The sequence below is a fragment of the Patagioenas fasciata genome, chromosome 18 (assembly GCF_037038585.1).
Source record: "Patagioenas fasciata isolate bPatFas1 chromosome 18, bPatFas1.hap1, whole genome shotgun sequence".
Classification (NCBI taxonomy): domain Eukaryota; kingdom Metazoa; phylum Chordata; class Aves; order Columbiformes; family Columbidae; genus Patagioenas; species Patagioenas fasciata.
Window position 1 is genome coordinate 9,504,074 of NC_092537.1, and position 18,678 is coordinate 9,522,751.

At 50.8% G+C, this 18,678-nt stretch overlaps 1 protein-coding gene across 1 annotated transcript; it reads right to left on the reverse strand.

Moving 5' to 3' along the window:
- Positions 1 to 73: 73 nt before the first annotated feature.
- On the reverse strand, positions 74 to 17,126 carry ELAC2 (elaC ribonuclease Z 2). The gene is made up of 24 exons (XM_065852474.2): positions 16,768 to 17,126; positions 16,645 to 16,695; positions 16,483 to 16,553; positions 15,218 to 15,282; positions 14,578 to 14,635; positions 14,024 to 14,092; positions 13,343 to 13,498; positions 12,788 to 12,846; positions 12,018 to 12,076; positions 11,867 to 11,939; positions 10,789 to 10,901; positions 9,312 to 9,410; positions 8,959 to 9,097; positions 8,797 to 8,882; positions 7,232 to 7,341; positions 6,330 to 6,426; positions 5,781 to 5,919; positions 4,492 to 4,530; positions 4,203 to 4,312; positions 3,146 to 3,245; positions 2,946 to 3,066; positions 2,668 to 2,746; positions 1,485 to 1,629; positions 74 to 910 (listed from the first exon to the last, which is right to left on the reverse strand). Exons 1-24 carry the CDS (start codon positions 17,109 to 17,111, stop codon positions 668 to 670), a joined length of 2,625 nt encoding a protein of 874 aa, XP_065708546.1. The 5' UTR covers positions 17,112 to 17,126; the 3' UTR covers positions 74 to 667.
- Positions 17,127 to 18,678: the final 1,552 nt, after the last annotated feature.

Consider the following 18,678-nt stretch of genomic DNA (forward strand, 5'->3'; position numbering starts at 1 on the left):
GGTCATTCTCTGGAGCAGCTCAGGTGTTTGTTTTGTCTTCAGTAGCAGGCTAGAGAAAACACACCCTCCTGTCCAATGTTGAGGAGTTTATTTGTATTTTGTATTCTAAATAGAGGTTTTGGAAAACTCATCTTTTGAAAAAAGGAAAAAAAAGCTGAGAAAACCTAAATAAAATGGGAACACAGCAGCACTTGCATCCCTAATTAAACCTAAAATTTAATTGGGTCCCATTTAATTGCAATATTTCCTCCTATGATGTGGGTTCTGATACCTAGTGACATTCCTCTTAACGCAGAGACCTGCCCACTTTATTCTGGTAAAGCCACAGTCCCTCAGGGGCTTTTCGTAACTGATCTCTTGCAAAGGTCACAACTGTTGCTGGTACATTATCAGTAGCTTGTAGCACAAAACCGAAAATTAAAATAGCTCAGAGAGAAGAACTTTTGGCTAAAAGAAAAATGACACATGGACCGGTAAGACCGAAGGACAAGGACTGTGCGGGCAGGCGGCGCTACCAAAAGGACTCGCGCTTGGCAGCTTCACCCCACAGAGATCAGCCGACCACCAAGCCAACCCCAGCGCTCAGGCCAGCCCTCTTCCACAGTGCCCGTGGCACCGCGTGTTCCCCAGGCCTGCAGAGACCAGAGCATTCTCAGCCCTGGTGCTTTCAGTTCACTGTTTTCAGCTTCTTGTTGGATAGCTCCTGATGGTTCTTGGTTTGTTTCCGTTTCTGGCACGGCGCTTCCTTGTTCTCGGCAGCAGCCAGTTTGTCCAGGACTATAGCGGTCTCCTTCAGAAGCCGCATCTCCCGTTTTTCCTTCCGCTCCTCCATTTCTACTATGTCATCTGCAAACAAAGCCTTTAGAGGCGGGATCAGCTTCGGGATGGTTGGAAAGTCACCAAAACGTACCTAAAATACATCAAGCACAGGAACATCTCTATAAAAATTGCTTTTTATTCCCCTTCCTCTCCGATGTTCTGTCTGTCGGGTGGCCAGGCACTGCTTCTGCCTCCAGGCAGCCCCCAGCTCAGAGGAGCCCTGGCCTGACTGACAATGTTCAGCTGCACTGACACCAGCGTGCAGGTCACCATTTCAGCCCTACCGATCCCATATGCCAAGTTATTTATGTTTTCTTCACAGTGATGTGGACCCCGTATGAGTTTTCATTGATCACTGAGCTACTCTCACTGTGACGACCATATTCAATCCACTGGCAGCAGCTTTTGACTCCTAGCTATCTTTGGAAAAAGCCAATAAAGCAGCACAACAGCTGGGGAGGGTGTAGGCAGCAAAATTAGGTTTTCTGCCAGGAGGAGCTGAACCTCCCAGGTCCCTCAGCCGCTCCCATCACACTTGTGCTCCTTCCCCAACTCTGTTCCCTTCTCTTAACTCGCTCCAGCATCTCAAGGGCTTTCTTGGTGTGAGGGGCCCAAAAGTAATACTGAAACCTTTTCCATAGCCTGGCTCAAAGCTCCCAACTTACCCTCATGTGATCGAATGCAATTCCGACCTTCTCACTGAAGTCTTCACTGAACAGTGGGATCTTGGCGTATCTCTGACTGAAATGATTGAGCATGATGAACTTAGCATTCATCTTCATCCCGGTCTGAATCGCCTGGGAGGTCGTGCTGCAAAAGGAATAGGAACATGGCACCATGCACCCTGGTCACACACAGGCTGGCCAGGGCTGCCCTCCAGCGGGGCAGCGCAGGCTGCTCTGTGTCATGGAATCACGGAAAGGTTTGTGTTGAAGGGACCTTCCCAGCTCCCCCAGTGCCACCCCTGCCATGAGCAGGGACATCTTCACCAGCTCAGGTTGCTCAGAGCCCCGTCCAGCCTGGCCTGGGATGTCTCCAGGGATGGTTCATCCACCACCTCTCTGGCCAACCTGGGCCAGGCTCTCACCACCCTCAGGGCCAACGATTTCTTCCTCATGTCCAGCCTGAATCTCCCCTCTTCTAGCACCCCACGTCACATCACACCAACAGCCACCACCGGATCCTACCAAACACTTGCTGAGCATGAGGTGTCCCTGCTCTTTGCAGGCCGACCCAGGTGCCTCTTCCTCTGGCAGCCTGTGCTGCTGGCAAGTCTCTGACTTCTAAGCAACTCTGAGCACAGGAAAGCAGCTGTAATTACCTAGAGTTCTGCATTTAAGAGCTCCACAAACTGGGGACCAGGGCTTATTCAAAGTCTTGTCCCAGGGATGCCAGCAAGTCCATCTCTCTTGCACTAAAACTCACAGGTAATTTCAAGAAGCTGCTCACAGGTCTCCACACCTTTGTCAGGGGCAGCACTCAGCACCACCAGCTGCAGCGCTGCCTTTGAATTGCACGGTCAGCTGCAGGTGTAAGATGACACATCTACCTCCTGAGCTTAGTCCTAAAATTTAATCAAGTGGAGGGGCTGTCCTTTGGGCTAGCCTATTTGTAGAGTTACTGCTGTCTACTTAAAAGCTTTCTCCATTTCTCTTTGGGAATATTCAGAGGAACTGTGAGGGTTACAGAGCTGGTGCGACAACTGACACACCGTTTTCAGTGCTGAAGAGCTCTACACACACCAGAACCTTCGACAGGACTTGGGCCCTTCACCACCAGCTCCAAGGAGAAAACCCAGCTCAGCATCTTTGCCTTCCTAAGAGTGACAGACAGCAGCACACACCCCACCTGTGCGTCTTCTCTATAGCTTCTTTTTCCATGCCATCTTCCAACGTTGCTTCATGGATCAGCAGCGACGCATTTTTACCTGTGTAAATAATCATATCTTTGACCTTCAGGTGAATATCGACTCATTCAACTGCTGACATAAACTCTGCTTGTCCCCCTTAGCCCCCCGTGGTGTTGAAAGCATCGCACCAAGGGTTTGGGGGCCCCTGATGTGGGTACTAACAGTTCAAGACTTTACTCCAAGAGATTCTTCAAGCAGAGGTTTTTTTGTCACCTACCCATTTCTACTAAGGCCATGCAGGGCATCGTGTCACCAGAATAGACTACTTTCCAGCCAGATTTGTGGAGCACTGAACATGCAAAAGCATTTTTACAGTGCCGGACTTCACAAGTCTGAAACTGAACAAGGACACAAGTGTTAGAGCCCAGGGTCCCTCCTGCCCCGTGCAGCACCTGACCCCCCAGCTCGGGAACTTACCTCAGCCAGGTCATAGCTCTCTAACAGAGATCCGACAAACCCTTTGGCTTTAGGTCTGATATTCTCACAGCCCTTCACGAGAGACTGGGAAGGAATCATTCTGTGAGGGAAGGGAGAAGAGAGAACTAAGGACAGGCACAAAGTAAAACCTGATCTTATCTTTAATCGGCCTATTTCTCCTCAGTTCAATGCCTTACAAATGAGACGTGTTTGTGCACCCACCTGTTTTTCCCCTTGTTTTCACTATCCAGTGCCCGAGTAACTCATCTAATCACTTCTTCCCCATTGCCAAATACTGTGCCTTCCAGGACTCTTTTCACTTCCCTACTCTCCTTTTTTAAGGAAAAGGAAAACCTGCACATAAGCCTCTATTAAGTAGCACAACTGAGTAACAAACCTTATTCTCCTCTTTGCAAACTGCACAACCTAATTCTACACACAGTGGAAGGAGTCAGTCACCTTCAATGAAGGGGTGGGGGGAATGGGTGACAGTAGTTTGCCTTGAATAAGGACTCAGCAAGGACATTCATAGAATCACAGAATGGTTTAGTAAGGAAGGGACCTTCCCAGCTCCCCCAGTGCCACCCCTGCCATGAGCAGCTCAGGTTGCTCAGAGCCCCATCCAGCCTGGCCTGGGATGTCTCCAGGGATGGTTCATCCACCACCTCTCTGGCCAACCTGGGCCAGGCTCTCACCACCCTCAGGTGCAGCAATTTCTTCCTCATGTCCAGCCTGAATGTCCCTCCTTTATTTTAAAACCATCACCCCTTGTCCTGCCACAGCAGGCCCTGCTGAAAAGTATGTCTTCATCTTTCTTATTGGCCCCTTTTAAGTGTGGAAAGGTCGCAATAATGTCTCCCCAGAGCTTCTCTTCTCCAGTTGAACCCCCCAATTCTCTCAGCCTGTCCTCCCAGCAGAGCTGTTCCAGCCTCGGATCATTCCTGTGGCTCCTCTGGCCCCTCTCCAGTAGGTCCATGTGTGTCCTGTGCTGAGGACCCAGAGCTGGACAGAGCTGGGGCCTCACCAGATTTCTCCACATACCACACAGAACACTCACTTGATGTCTCCAAGAATCTCTTCACAGTGGTTGTGGTATTCATGTAGCCAGGGCATGATCTGTTCAGGTGCTACCAGAAACAGAGGGCTGAAAGCCTGGCCAAGGGCTGCCTGGAAAACAAAGGCAGGGAGGAGAAAAAAGAAGAGTAAAAAAATATCAGAACTAGCTATGTATCAAACCAGAGAGAAGAAATAAGTAGGGAAATGATGGTGCTTTTCCACTACTCAGAAGTTCCCCTCCCCTCATTTCAAAGCAAGTTCAGGAGCAGTGAAACAACAATGCTACTTACAAAAGCTCTCCGCCTCTCCATCAGGATGTTCAACAACCCCTGCAAAGGGAATAAAGCAGACAGCAAGCTGTAGTCAGAAATATCCAAGCAGAAGTGACAACAGTGCTACTGCAGTTCAGCAAGCTGCAGTTTTTGGAAAACCAATAGCCAGAAATATACAATTACAGCTTTTCCAACAACTGCAACTTGCTGAGCTGCTCTAACACTGTCACTGCTTGTGCCCCCAAGCTGGTGGCCAGCAACCCTCAACACAAGTGCCTCAGCCCTTCCCGGTGCTGCTGTGTCTGCTCCAAAAAGAGAGAAGAGCAGAAAATCTCCATCTAACATCTCAGACCTGGTGTGGTTTCCATACACAAGACAGCAGAGCAGCAAACAGCCACCCTGACCAGGCCCAGTCTGGAACAGACCAATGGTGTCCCTGGCAGCCAAGGGCCACCCGCGTCCTGGTTCACTCAGCACAGCACGGCCAGCCGGGCAGGGACAGGATTGATCCTGCTCTGCTCTGCGCTGGAGCAGCCTCACCTGGAGCATTCACTGTGTGCAGGGCTGGAGACACAGGAGAAAAAGGAGATAAAGCTACTGGAGAGTGTACAGAGGAGGGACATGAACTTGGTGAAGGGTTTGGAGGGGAAACCGTGTGAGGAGCGGCTGAAGCCCCTGGGTTTGTTCAGCTGGAGCAGAGGAGACTGAGGGCAGAGCTCATGGGGCTGCAGGTTCCTCAGCAGGAGCAGGAGGGGCAGGGCTGAGCTCTTCTCTCTGTGACAGTGACAGAACCCAGGGAATGGCAGAAGCTGTGCCAGGGAGGGTCAGTGGGACATGAGGAAAAGGTTCTTCACCCAGAGGTGCTGGACACTGAACAGGCTCCCAGGGAGGTGTCACGGCCCCAACCTGACAGTGTTCAAGAAGAGAGTGGACAACGTCCTCAGACACATGGCGTGACCTGTGGGGTGTCCTGTGCAGGGACAGGAGTTGGACTCCATGATCTTTGGGGGGCCCCTTCCAGCTCTGGACATTCTATAATTGAACTGGTCCTTCTGTGTCTATTTACTGCAAAGAGCTCAAGGAAGCTGGGTTGGACACTGCTGAATAATTACAACTCTGGATGATCTCATCAAGTCTACAGGGAATCCCTAACAGGGATTAGAAACACAGAGCAATTCAGTAGTGCCTGGGGAATGCAGCCCTAACAGCAGGACAGCCTACGGTCACCAGCTGCATCTACACCTGAATCCCAAACAGCATAGCGTGCGTACACAGAAACCCTTCTCTATCTGACACGCTCAACCTACCGAATGATGGTCGGTGTGCATGTGAGACACAAACACAGCTGCTATGTTACACAGCACTTGGTCAACTTGCTCTCCATAGTGGCGACAGAGCTGTCCAAACGTTCCTTCTCCACAGTCCAAGAGCAGGGACTGAGTAGAGCTGGCAAGACAAGCAACAAAGACATTTAGCAGCCACGGGATGAGCTCCAACCAGGGCCCATTCAGGAAGGGGGATATTTGTCTTCTCAGTGCTCAGTGCTCTACACCTCTAAATGCTACTCCAGACCTAACAGCTGAGGCTTTAGAGACATTGTTTTGTCTGCATAGCTCATTCTGATCTGTGCTGATGCTGAACACACCCTTGGGGCAGGCGGTAAAATGAATTGTTTGGCTTTACAGGTGGCTCTCAAGTCTTCCCCAACTAGAGAGAGAGAGAGACTGAAGTCCTACAGACTCCACAATAGGGGCAACTCTCCCTGTGTCAACAACACACTGGGCAAAACAGCTCTTGGGCAACATGGTCCTGAGACACTGAGCCTCTCCAAGCAGAACGCACGACACTGGGTTTACCTGGTATTTACCAGCGTGGAACTGACATTTCGGATTTTCATTGGAATTGCAGATCCTGTTCCCAAGAACACAATTTCAGGATAAGCACTCACATTTCCTAGAGAAAACAAGGATGTGTAAGTAACTGTTATCCACATACTGCACAGTCAGACACCATTTAGTTCGAAGGCCTAGTATTTCCAGAGTCTACACATCCAGCACATTTGGTTTTGCCTCCATCAGCCTCTGACTTTCCTACAGCAGGAAGGTTTATGAAGGAAGACAGAACAAACATCACCAAGAAAACACACTACAAGGCATCTGCCATGGTTTATTGTCACCCTGCAATTAAACGGTGACAACTGCATATCCAAAGGTGGGCAAACAAGGACTCTACTCATTGCCCAGGACAGAACTGACAGTTCAAGAGGGATCTGACTCCTGTTCCACAGGGTCCTGACTCTCCCCAGAACCAGGATCCAGACAGCAAGTGCAGTATCATTCCACAGAAGCCCCAGTACCAACAGGAGAACTGAAACTTAGAGGAGAATGCCCCACTGGAGCTGGTCCTAGAACAAAACTTCTCCCAGACACAGGCACTCACCCTGTGGCTGCTGTGATGACATTCAATCCAAGCAAAGCTCTGGTCAGCTCAGAGGAAAAAAAAAACAACCACACAGGTGCTTTGTCTCTAATTTTCCCCAACAGCACTCAATCCCCAAACCTAGAAGCTTTAGAAAACCAGAAATGCCGTTTAGAAAACCAACGGAAACGTGCTAACTTGGTTTGCACTAAGCCTGTCCTCTGCACAGCTCCCAGAGGACTTAGGAGCAGCTTCCAGGCAGCAGGAAAACTGCACATCCACAGCTATATCTGGGCTCTGAAGCAGTGGGTCACCAAGCTCTCATGAGGCTGATCTTTACCTGGCGCAGCAGACAGGCTCTCTTTGCATTCCTTCACACGAGTCTGGAAGTTGGGGAGATCCAAGGCTTCACTCACAAATGCGTCATGATCGCAGACAGTCACAGCATCTCTGAAAGAACAGGACAGGCATCAGGAAGGGGCAGTGTAGGAACTGAAAAGGCAGCACTTCTCAGGGCAAAGAGCCAAATTACTGCACCAGAACAGTCTGACAAAGGGCTGGGGGAAGATACATCCACAGGCACAGTGTGTGCCAAAAAGGCCTGGTTGAGCTGAGCCACGCCACAGAAATAATCTAGAGAAGCTCCCAGAATAACACTGTGCTTGCCTGCGCTGAGCCAGAGAGCTGCCAGACACCAGGGGGCACTGCAAGGCAGCACAGAGACTCCTGGAACAGCAGCAACTACCCCAAAGGGCTCCAGGCACCACCGAAAAGCATAAGTGACCTGTCTCCTGGTCCTACACCTGAGCATGTGCAGGACTACAGGCCTTCAGATGCCTTCAGCAGAGAAACTTAAAATCTCCTTGGCATCTGGGTCCTCTTATTCTGCTCAACAGCCAGAAACCTGAGCCATGGCAGCTGGTGTCCCCTTGTACCACATGGTCCCCTGCCCTTAAGATTGTCACTGAGCAGCTTCACCTACTTGCCCACAAAGCAAGCAGCAGTGGAGAAGTCTGCAAGTGTTTAGCCTCCTGGGACTTTCAGCTATGATACCATTTGAAGACCAAGAAGGCCCATCAGACTTTCACCAGGCTCTCCAGAAAGTTTCTCTGCCACAGCCACAGTTGGGTGCACAGCGAACAAAGCCCAGGACAGGGCAGCACATGAGGCTTGCTATGGTTTAACCCTTCTGCTCAGTTGGGATCAGCTGTCCTGGCTGCATCTCCCTCCAGCTTTTCGTGCACTCCCAGCTTACTTGCTGACAGGGTGGTGTGAGGGGCCAAAAAGGCCTTGGGTCTGTATAAGAACTGCTCAGTAATGACTAGAACATCCCTGTATTACCAGTGCAAATCCAAAACATAGCCCCTAGTAGCTACTATGAAGAAAATTAACTATCCCAGCCAAAACCAGCGCAAGGCTATGAGAGTGAGGGACAGAAACAGCATTCCAAACCGCTGGCCAGCCCATCAAATCATTTGGATGGAAGACACCCTTCAATATCAACAAGTCCAACCATAACCTAACTCCAGTACTAACCCATGTCCCTGAGAACCTCATCTATGTGCCTTTTAAACCCCTCCAGGGATGGTGACTCCACCACTGTTCTGGGCAGCCTGTTCCAATGCTTGATAACCCTCTCGGTGAAGAACTTTTTCCTAATATCCAATCTCAATTTTTCCTAATATCCAATCTGATGTTTTCAGTGGTTCACGCAGTCATGTCCTACACCTCATCTGAGACTTCCAGGTACAGGGACTCACCTCTCAAGACACAGTTGACAGCTTGGCAGCTACGCCAGCGTAGCCACAGGACGCCAACACACTGTCCTCGCTCAGCACGGCCTCGTACTGAAACACTGCTTCAAGCCAACACCCAAAAATTGGTAAGTCAAAGATTCCCACTGACCTCTGCCACTCCTGCTGTGGTCTGAAGTGGTATTTCAAGAGGCACTCTCCTCGCACAATGGGCACACTGCACACAGCCTCTTCTTCCTACAGAGAGAAGTGACATTAAACACGTGCTTTGCTTGGGAGCATGAGGTACACAGGCAAGCAGGGCCTGGCCTACCTTGCTCTGGTAGGTGGTGAGCAGAGGGAAGATCTCTGGGTGGATGAGGTTCAGCTGAGTTTGGATCTTGTAGCTGCGTGGGTTGTGCACTGCAGAGGAATTCTCATTGAGAACCATGTGCTGAGTTCCAGGTCCAAATCTGTAAGAGGACAATAAAACGCACAACAGCTTCAGCCCCATGTGAGAATTGGACATATGCACACAGCTGAGCCATTACCTAAAATCTCACCTGAGCCAGCAGAGTCCTGCTGCCACCCAACAGCTATTTCTACTCTGGAGAAAAACAACTGTACCCTAAGAACATGCTGCTGCCCAATACTGATGTGAAACCAAGTAGTGAGATCATCACATACCTTTCCAGCCATTGCTGGTAGCGGCTGTCTCGTAGCACCGACTCTGGAGTCATGTGAATAACCAAAGCCACCTGGTTCTCAGGATGTCCCTCCTGGTACCTGGGTACATTCCAGAACTGAGAGAACATCTGCACTTCAGCCCTCCACCACATTGGCTTCTTCTCCCCAATCCTGTCTCTGCACTACCAGAGATGTCCCCTCAAAGCAGGCAGAGCACAGAGAATCATAGAGTCAGACTGTCCTAACGTGGAGGGGATCTCCAAGGATCCTGGATTCCAGCTCCTGTCCCTGCACAGGACAACCCCAGAGGTCACACCGTGTGTCTGAGGACATTGTCCAGTCTCCTCTTGATCACTGTCATGTTGGGGCCGTGACCCCTCCCTGGGAGCCTGTTCAGTGTCCAGCACCTCTGGGTGAAGAACCTTTTCCTCATGTCCCACTGACCCTCCCTGGCACATCTTCTGCCATTCCCTGGGGTCTGTCACTGTCACAGAGAAAAGAGCTCAGCCCTGCCCCTCCTGCTCCTGCTGAGGAACCTGCAGCCCCATGAGCTCTGCCCTCAGTCTCCTCTGCTCCAGCTGAACAAACCCAGGAACTTCAGCCGCTCCTCATACGGCTTCCCCTCCAAACCTTCACCAAGTTCATGTCCCTCCTCTGGACACTCTCCAGTAGCTTTATCTCCTTTTTCTCCTGTGTCTCCAGCCCTGCACACAGTGAATGCTCCAGGTGAGGCTGCCCCAGCACAGAGCAGAGCGGGACAATCCCCTCCCTGCCCGGCTGGCCGTGCCGTGCCGGATGCACCAGGACACGGGTCCCTCTTGGCTGCCAGGGACACTGTTGGCTCATATTCAATTTGCCATTGACCAGAACCCCGAGAACCCTCTCCATGGAGCTGCTCTCCAGCATCTCATCCCCCAGTCCGTCTGTACAGCCAGCGTTGCCGTGTCCCAGGTGCAAAATCCAGCACTTGCCCTTGTTGAACTTCATGTGGTTGGTATGATCTGGACAGCACGGCCCAGCTTCAGGCTCCACATTGTAGGAGGCACAAGGCTCCACGAGGGTCAAGCCTGCAATTTGCTGACACCTTCACTGCCCCACCCAGGGAAGTTTCAGACACCTAACATCCTGCACAAGCCCTACAGAGACGCTACGTGCAGTCCAGGCTTCCATCGCGCAGGGAAGCGACAGCCTCTACATTGCTCCCCAGCCAGGCAGCAGTGCATGTTTCTGCCTCCGGAGGCCCCTGAGGGAAGACAGGCCTGGGGCAGTCCCAGGTCCCGCACAGGCCTTGTTGAGAAGGCTCAAAATGCCCCACCGGTCCTTTCTTGCATCTTTAGCTCCTTAACCATGCCAAGAAGCTCACCCATCAGTCACAGGAGCAGACACATCTAGAACCAAACAAGAACTGAACTTCTCTTTGGCAAAGCTCAGCACAGATGTTTTGCCCCAAACGCTCCAGGTCAGCCAGCCCCCCTACCTTCCGAAGGTCTCGTTTTCGCAGACAGCATCCACAAAACCCTCGTGAGGACACTCCAGCACAATGAACACGGGGCCAGGATCAGTAGGAGTGCATAGATCTTCGGGAAAGAGCTGCAGGCAGGTACACAAAGATCACAGCAGTGAAGCTACACATGCAGCCCTTCTTGCATCGTCATGCCCCACTCCTTGGGCAGCTGTTCTGTCAGCCAGGCCCCGCAGGCAGCTCCGAGCAGCTCCCTCGGTGCTCGGCAAACCCAGCCAGCACAGCTCCTCTTCCCTTTCTCCTCTCATTCCTTGCTGTGTAACAAGAAATCACAACCCTAGACTCAGCCCAAACCACAAGCTAATGCAAGAAAGGGAATTTTAGCAGCTTCTACGTTCCTGCAACACATTTGGATGGTAGCAAGAGTGTGCTTAAAAAAAAAAGGCTTTGTGCAATTCTTATGACACGAAGATACATCAATCCTACCCCTCAGGTTAGGATCTTCACTTACAGATCACCTGGGACATGGTCAGAGCCAGCTCTGCCTCATTTCAGACTCATGTTTGAGAGATTAAGACCCTGCACACAGGAACCACTGAACTCCTTTTGGTCTAAGAGGAGCAAACAGAGCAAGGAGGGAGCGATAGCTACACAGACACTCCAACTCCAGATTCAAAACACACAGAGATTAACTTCGCTAGTTCACTACTAGAATTGAATCAGCTTTGGGGAGGGGAGATGAAGCAGCTCCGACAAATTGCAGACGTACAGCCACACTCACAAATCGCCCCATTTCAGGGTGAACTTCCCTAATCACAGGAGCCACTACCAGCAACAACTTGGGGCTGGAACCGGTCACCAACTAAGAGCAGCCACTCGAAGCTCAAAAACCGCAAAACCCATGCCAACCTCTTAGCATGGATGAGAGGGAACAACCGTCATCCACCCCTGCCTCTAGAATGCGTGTTAAAAAATAGAAACATGTCCCAGTGCTTACTGATAGGCAAAAAAATCTGCAAAAAGATTGTCACCCGGAACCCAGTAAAGGAGAGAGAACGGCAAAGCCACAGCAGTAAGCACAGATACATCTTACCTCTCTGCCTTCAAAAGTGATGCTCTCCCCATTTTTGAGAGCTGTAATTATGGGAAGGATGGCCGGAGTTCCCCTGGAAACAAGGCCATAGAAATATTTATCTTGCCAACATCAAGTTGTCCCGTGCCCCAGGCTGGGGTCCTGTACTCACACTGGCAGGCCCATCTCCTGCGCTTTAGCTGCTAGGAATTTTCCCTTCTTTGGGTGAATCTGAAAAGAGTTCAATAAAACAGAATTATCAGGCAAATACAAAAAGGCCAGGAAACAAGATCCACGCACTTCCAGTTTAAGTGTTTCCTCATGAGCCAAGGGTTTGGGTTTGTTTTCTTTTCAGCTCCACAGACACTGCTCTAGTTCATCCCAAAAAAGCTTTTACTAGAACTTTTGCTTTCCAGGATCACACTGCTGTTTCTTGGTCTCTCTTTCAGCTGAGTAAGCAGGACAGACCTTCCTGTTTGAGTGTGTTAAGCAAGAACAGAACCTGTACACTCAACCGGCTGCTCTACAAAGAACTCTTCTGAAAAAATGTTTCTAGTTTTTACACATTCCTACTCATATTACGGTTACTCTGATCTTTAAAGTTATTTTGTGATTGTGCTCTCCAAAGTCCTGCTTGAAAATGCGGTCTCTAATTAAATCCATTTAGCGAGATGAAACGTGCTAATGACATGAGGAAGCATTTCTGTAGTGAGAGGGTGGTCAAACACTGGAACAGGTTTCCTGGAGAGGTGGTTGATGCCCCAAGCCTGTCAGTGTTAAGCAAGAGGCATTTGGACAATGCCCTTAATAACACGTTATAACTTTTGGTCAGCCCTGACGTGGCTGGGCAGTTGGACTAGATGATTATTGCAGGTCCCTTTCAAGTGAAATACTCTATTTTATATTCTACATTGATTTAGAGCTCTTCATGTCCAAGCTTACTTTGCACAGGAAAGCCATCACCACATCAGGATGCCTGCTTGCACACTGCTGTTCGTCACCTGTAAAAGAAAACAAACTACTCAGAATCACTACGGACCATCATTTTTCTTACAGCAAAAAACATGTCAATGTTTGGTAAAGCATTAACAGGAACAACATCATCCAGACAGCTCGGAGCCCAGCAGCAGAATCTTACAAGCATCTAAGGCCAGAGAGCCCAGGGTTTCTCCTACAAGGAAACAAACTAAAGCTCAAGAGTGAAAAACAATCAACCCAAATTATCACCTGTAATTACATTACAAAGGCTGGAGAACCCACTCCAGCCAGGGGCAAACTGCTACAGGTACCAATCACACCCCAAGTGTGAATCATGTCCTATTTCTAGGCCTTATCAGTTCTGTGTTAACTCCCAAAGTACCAGAAATCATTCTGCTCCATGTAAACCTTCAGCTGAGCTTCTCTGCAGACCTTGTGTCCAGAGAGCAAACAGCCTGGGAGACAAATGTATATGCTTAATTCATTAATGTTAAAAAGGTAATAATTTTTTTTTCCCACCTGTTTTCTTTGGGCTTTCTCTTTCCTTGCCCTTCTCCAAGTTTTGCTGGGCAGCTCCTGGGGATCCAGGCCCTGTGTCCCCTTTAGGGCTATTTCCACCTTGGGTTGATGCTCCAGGACTCTGAGGCAACACACTTTCAGCAGCTAGTGGTTTTCCTGTCCCAAATCCAATCAAACCAGACAAAGATCACTCACTCAAAAGGGACAAATAAGAAAAGTGTGAGCAGCATTCTCTCCTCTCTGACAGTCATGTTTAAACTGCACCAGAACACAGAGCTCTTCCCCCAAGTCTGACTTGCACCTGTGTACTCTGATCATTTATTTCAGAAGCCACTCAGCATCCCACTCTGATTTCAGATTCTCTCAAAACTGCTAAACCCTGTGAAGTCCATGCCTGCACTCAAGGCATCACAGTTTCCAGCAGTAAGAAAACTCAGTTGGCTATGAAAGCCAAATCCAGCGATGTCTCACATCATTCTATAGACCCACGTCTAAAGGAACAAACCAAGGCCCTGACTCAGCAGGTTTTGTGTCTTTCAGAGAGATCCTTCTCCTGAGAAAAACATGCAAATAAATAAACCTCTCCGTACTCAGGCTTGCAAACAGAGGCTGCTCCTTTAAGCACCTTAAGCAGGGTTACTGAACAAGTGCTTCTCTCTGACTGCAGCATCACGTGCTCACCTGTAAGAGGTATTTGGTGGACTGTCATGGTCTCGTCCTTATACTCAGGCTCTGTGTGCAATTGCACAGCTGGAGAGAGATCAGAAACCAGCATTAACAAGTTCATAAAAAAGCTCTATGAAAGCGTAAATCGGGAAAATAACTTTCTTCTTTCTTGAATAAAACCTGCTGAATGCCACCCTTCCCTTTCTCTGCCCAACTGCAAAGATCAGTGGATAATTAAAGTTCTTAAAAGACCATCATCCACTAAAAGCAGTTTAAGACACCATGGTAAGCAAGTTCACAGACAGACTCTGTAAGCAAATTGCCTTTAGAGTCCTTCAAAACAGACATGTCTCCTACTCAGACTGGCCACTGCCTACCAGAAACAGAGCTGGAAACACTTTTTCTTCCAGGCAGTTATTGTGTTGGATTTGAACAATGTATCAGATCAAAACAAATGTTTAAAACTTTCTTTGAGGCATTTATTGTTGTACAGTTCCACACAACTTGTTTCCAGGTGAAACAAAAAGTAGTTACAAGTTCATATAGCTACACCTCACCGACCTACATACCTAAATCCATCCTTTTTAGAGGCCCAGGAAAAAGTCGAATCGCTTTCAGGTAGTTTTGCTGGAAAAGAGAGGGTGTATCAGGAGGCTGTGCCCAAGCAGCACAATCACAAACACCAGTCAGGAGTTACAGTAAAGGCTCAATGCCCAGAACGACAAAAACTGGGCAGCAAAGGGTGAGCATTACTCATTTAGAAAGAGAAATAAAGAACCGATCTCCCCATCCCTTCCATCCATATAATTAGTCAGCAGATATCACAAGGAAATTAAATAGTGCTGAGGATTAGAAATTTTCAGCCTAGACTTCAGGCTGGCAAGGATCGCATTAAGCAGGAGATCAGAGTTTCTATTAAAAGAAAATAGGGAGGGAGCAGAGAGGAGAACAAAGGATGCCCTTTCCCTAAAACATGAGTTGCCAGAAGATTAGCTGACAAGACACTTTTAAGGAGCAGAAGTGTGTAACTGAAGAGATTTGCTTTTTAAAGCCAGCCCATCTGGCAAAACCTTCGGCCTGGCAGTGACTCCAACCAGCATTTTACACCTGTCCAATGACTCACCCTTTGAAACCAGCTCCCCCTATTCCAAGGGAAGTTTTTAACATTTGCAGGGTTCGCTCTCCCATCTGCAAGCTTCCCTGACTTACCAGCTTTGGTGGCCCCAGGAAAACACATCGTTGAAGCCCTATGGACTTTAATGTGAGAATCATACCTAAAAGAAAGCAAAGAAACAGCTTTAGCGCAGCCCCACTAACTGCTGCTGGGTCACACAATGAAGATTCGTGTCAGCGCCCAGGAGTGCTGGGGCTCCCCGTGATGCCCGAGCTCAATTTTGCTACAGCTTTGTGGTAGTTTTAACAAGTCACCTCCACAGATAAAAAAAATTACTAACAAATCTTGACAGTCACAATTTGGAGCAAGCTACCTGAAGACATTGTTAATCTTCTCCTTTCTTGGAGATTTCCAGAGTTTTAGTAGGCAACATCCTAAGCAATTTGTCCTAATCTCACCCTAGTCTGAGGATGGGGTGGACCAGAAACGTTCGTAGGTCCCTTTGATCTCAAACTACACAGAACCACAGGCTGGTTGGGGCTGACGGGACCTCTGCAGACCCCCAAGTCCAAGCCCTGCTCACGCAGGGTCACAGAGCAGATCACACAGGTGGGTCCAGGTGGGTTTCAATGTCTCAGAGAAGGAGACTCCACACCCGCTCTGGGCAGCCTGGGCCAGGCCCTGGCACCTCCCAGCAAACAAGTTTCTCCTCATGTTCAGATGGAGCCTCCTGTGTTTCAGTCTGTGCCCGTTGTCCCTCACCCTGGCATTGGGCACCACTGAACAGAGTCTGGTCCATCCTCTGACACCCACCCTGAGATATTGATCCCATTGATCAGATCCCTCTCAGCTTCTCTTCTCCAGCTGAAGAGCCCCAGCTCTCTCAGCTTTTCTTCACAAGAAAGATGCTCCAGACCCCTCAGCATCTTTGTGTCTCTCCACTGTACTCTCTCCAGTAATTCCTTGTCCTTCTTAAACCAGGGAGCCCAGAACCAGACACATAGCTTCAGATGCAGCCTCACCAGGGCAGAGTCAAACGGGGCTGATTCATGACCAAGCTCCCTGCTGGCATTGTAACACTAGTAATGCCTCCTACTCCAGCAGATTTTGGGATGACAAATCCACACACGATGAGGAGGCAACGCCTCTTCCCCCACGTGTTCATATGCGCTGCCACAGACACCATACTGCAGCCGGCGGCACCGCACGGCCCCATGTGCAAGGCGGTGCTGTTCCTTACACATCGCGCCTCAGGCAGCTCACCAAGCCACCACCCCTGACCCAGACCCCTGCGCCTGTGGCCAGACCTGCCGAGAGCACCCAGTCCCAGGCTGCCCGGGGTACCTGCCCCCATACTCACCTGGCAGCCCCCCGACGTTGGCCCAGGCCACCCGGCTGAGGAAGATGCTGTCCAGGTGGGAGATCTTCAGCCTGAAGGGTGAGACGGGGCGTGTGGGGGTGAGCAGGGCCCGACACAGCCCCGGGGAGCTGCCCCGAGCGGCCCCCCGCCCACCCCGCTTACTTGTGCTCCTGCATGGCTCGCTGGGTGCCCTCGCCGCAGTTGAACAGGTACCTGAGAGAAAGGCGGGTCAGGGCCCGGACGGGGCTCCCCATGCTCAGCCCCGTCGGGCGGCCCCGCACTCACCGGTTGAACTCAGAGAAAACGTAGACGGCGGCGCCCGCGTCGCGGCTCCCGGCGGCCACCACCTGCACGTACACGGTGTTGGGCCCCGCCAGGCCCGTGCCCGCGTTCCGCCGCCGCTCGCGGGCCCACACATGCCGTGGCACGCCCTTGGGCCGCCGGGCCGGACCCCGCGGAGGGGAGCCCTCGGCCATGGCCCGGCCTGACAGCGCCCGACCCGACAGCACCCGCCGCGCCGGGCCGAGCGGCAGCGCCCGCACCACGGCCCACATCCGCGCGCGTGGCCCCGCCCTCGAGCTGCCAGCCGCCAATAGGCGCGCAGCGCCTTCAACAGAGCCCCTCGCCATGTGATGCGGTCGAACCAATGAGAAGCGAGAAGCCCCTCCAGCCGTCCCGCCCCTAAGGCACCGCGCCGGGGCCCGGCTCGGCCACCGTCCGCTTTCACGTGACTGGGTTTACCCAATCGGAGCTTCCCTGCCTGCAGGCAGCTGAGGGGTGGCGCTCAGCGGCGCTTCGCGGGTGCCTGGCAGTTCCCGGCCTAGTGACCCCCGCTTTTCCCGGCCTCGCCCGGGCCCTCCCGCGGGGCCGCTGCAGCCCCAGGGTCGTAACGGGTCCGCAGGGCAGCGCCGGGGCCCGGTCTGAACCCGCTGGAGCTCCTACCGCGGCCGGGGGCCTGCCAGGGCCTGCCGGGATGCAGCCAGCGCCTGCGGGGCAGCCTGTGGGTGGGGGCCGGGTGGAGCCCGGTGGGCCCTGGAGGGTTTCCGAGGAGGAGGCCATCCAGGAGCTGGAGCCGGGCTTGTCACAGCATGTCCGGAGCTGCCGGCCCGGTGGAAGGAGAGGCTCTTCCCCGTAGGTATGAGGAGGTGTGGGTCAAGTAGCCGCAGGGCTGTTCAGTCGCTTTCCTTGGAGGCTGTCAGGACCAGGCTGGATAAATCCCTGAGGACGCTGGTTTGACCTCGGAGCTGACCCAGCTGTGAGCAGGAGGTTGGAAATCCCCAGGTCCCTCCAGACGCAGGTTACCCTGTGATGCTCCAGTCTCTTCCTCACCATTTCCCCATTCCTCACAGCTCTGTTATAGTCAAATATGGCTCGAAGAAATTTAGAATAACTTTTATTAAAGATATTTGAGTACACGCCCCCAGTCTTCTTTCTGATTGGTTGCTTTTCTGTCAATCAGTCTTCCCCACACAGCAAAACACATTCCCCTCCCTATAAGCACACATCTTTCCCGCCAAAACTTGCAAAACCAGAAAGTGGCGGTTTAACATTTACACAGCTCAGTGAATCGTCAACTACTAACATATTCTTGGTTTGATTAGCAAATTTACTTTAGTTATGCAAATTTACTTTAGTTATGCAATCTATAACAGCTCCTCTGCCATATGAGTCGTGTTCAGGCCCTGTTTACAAATACTAGACAATCTGGGCCACAGATCTGTTTATTTTTGAGCCCTCTGAGTTCTCTTGGGCTTTCTGTTTGCTTCAAAAAGAACCACTAAATTTTACTGTAACCAGAGTATCCCAACGTAAACAATCCTAATCATCAATATCCCTACTTCCAAACGCAAACCTTATCTTTCTCTGTGCTTTGCTTTCCAAACACTGTCTCCCTTTATTCTTAGTGCCAATGCTCTTCCCTTTCTTCTCCAGTGATCTAAGCAAGCACTTTGAGTGGGGACCTGTCCAGCCCTCCAGATCTTGCCCTGGCTCTTTACAGCTGTTCTCTCGGTCTTTCCTCAAATCTATAACTCACTCTCTCTCCTTCTTTTGACTCCCATCTCTTCACACAGCAGCTCAAATTAGCAAGGTATATTTCCCTGGTTTACCACACTTCTGGATGAAATAAGGGGTTTGTTCCTTTGAAAGGCAAACTCTTTGTTCATGCACGTTTCACACGTTACAGTCCGCAGCCTA

What these genes read in the sequence shown, in the direction of transcription:
- ELAC2 (XM_065852474.2), bottom strand. Translation starts at nt 17,111, where the DNA reads ATGGCGAGGGGCTCTGTTGAAGGCGCTGCGCGCCTATTGGCGGCTGGC. An exon ending in CCACCAAATACCTCTTACAG is followed by an intron (nt 13,499 to 14,023) that starts GTGAGCACGTGA and finishes GATTTGGGACAG; the next exon opens with GAAAACCACTAGCTGCTGAA. An exon ending in GAGATTCTTGGAGACATCAA is followed by an intron (nt 3,246 to 4,202) that starts GTGAGTGTTCTG and finishes CTTCCCTCACAG; the next exon opens with AATGATTCCTTCCCAGTCTC.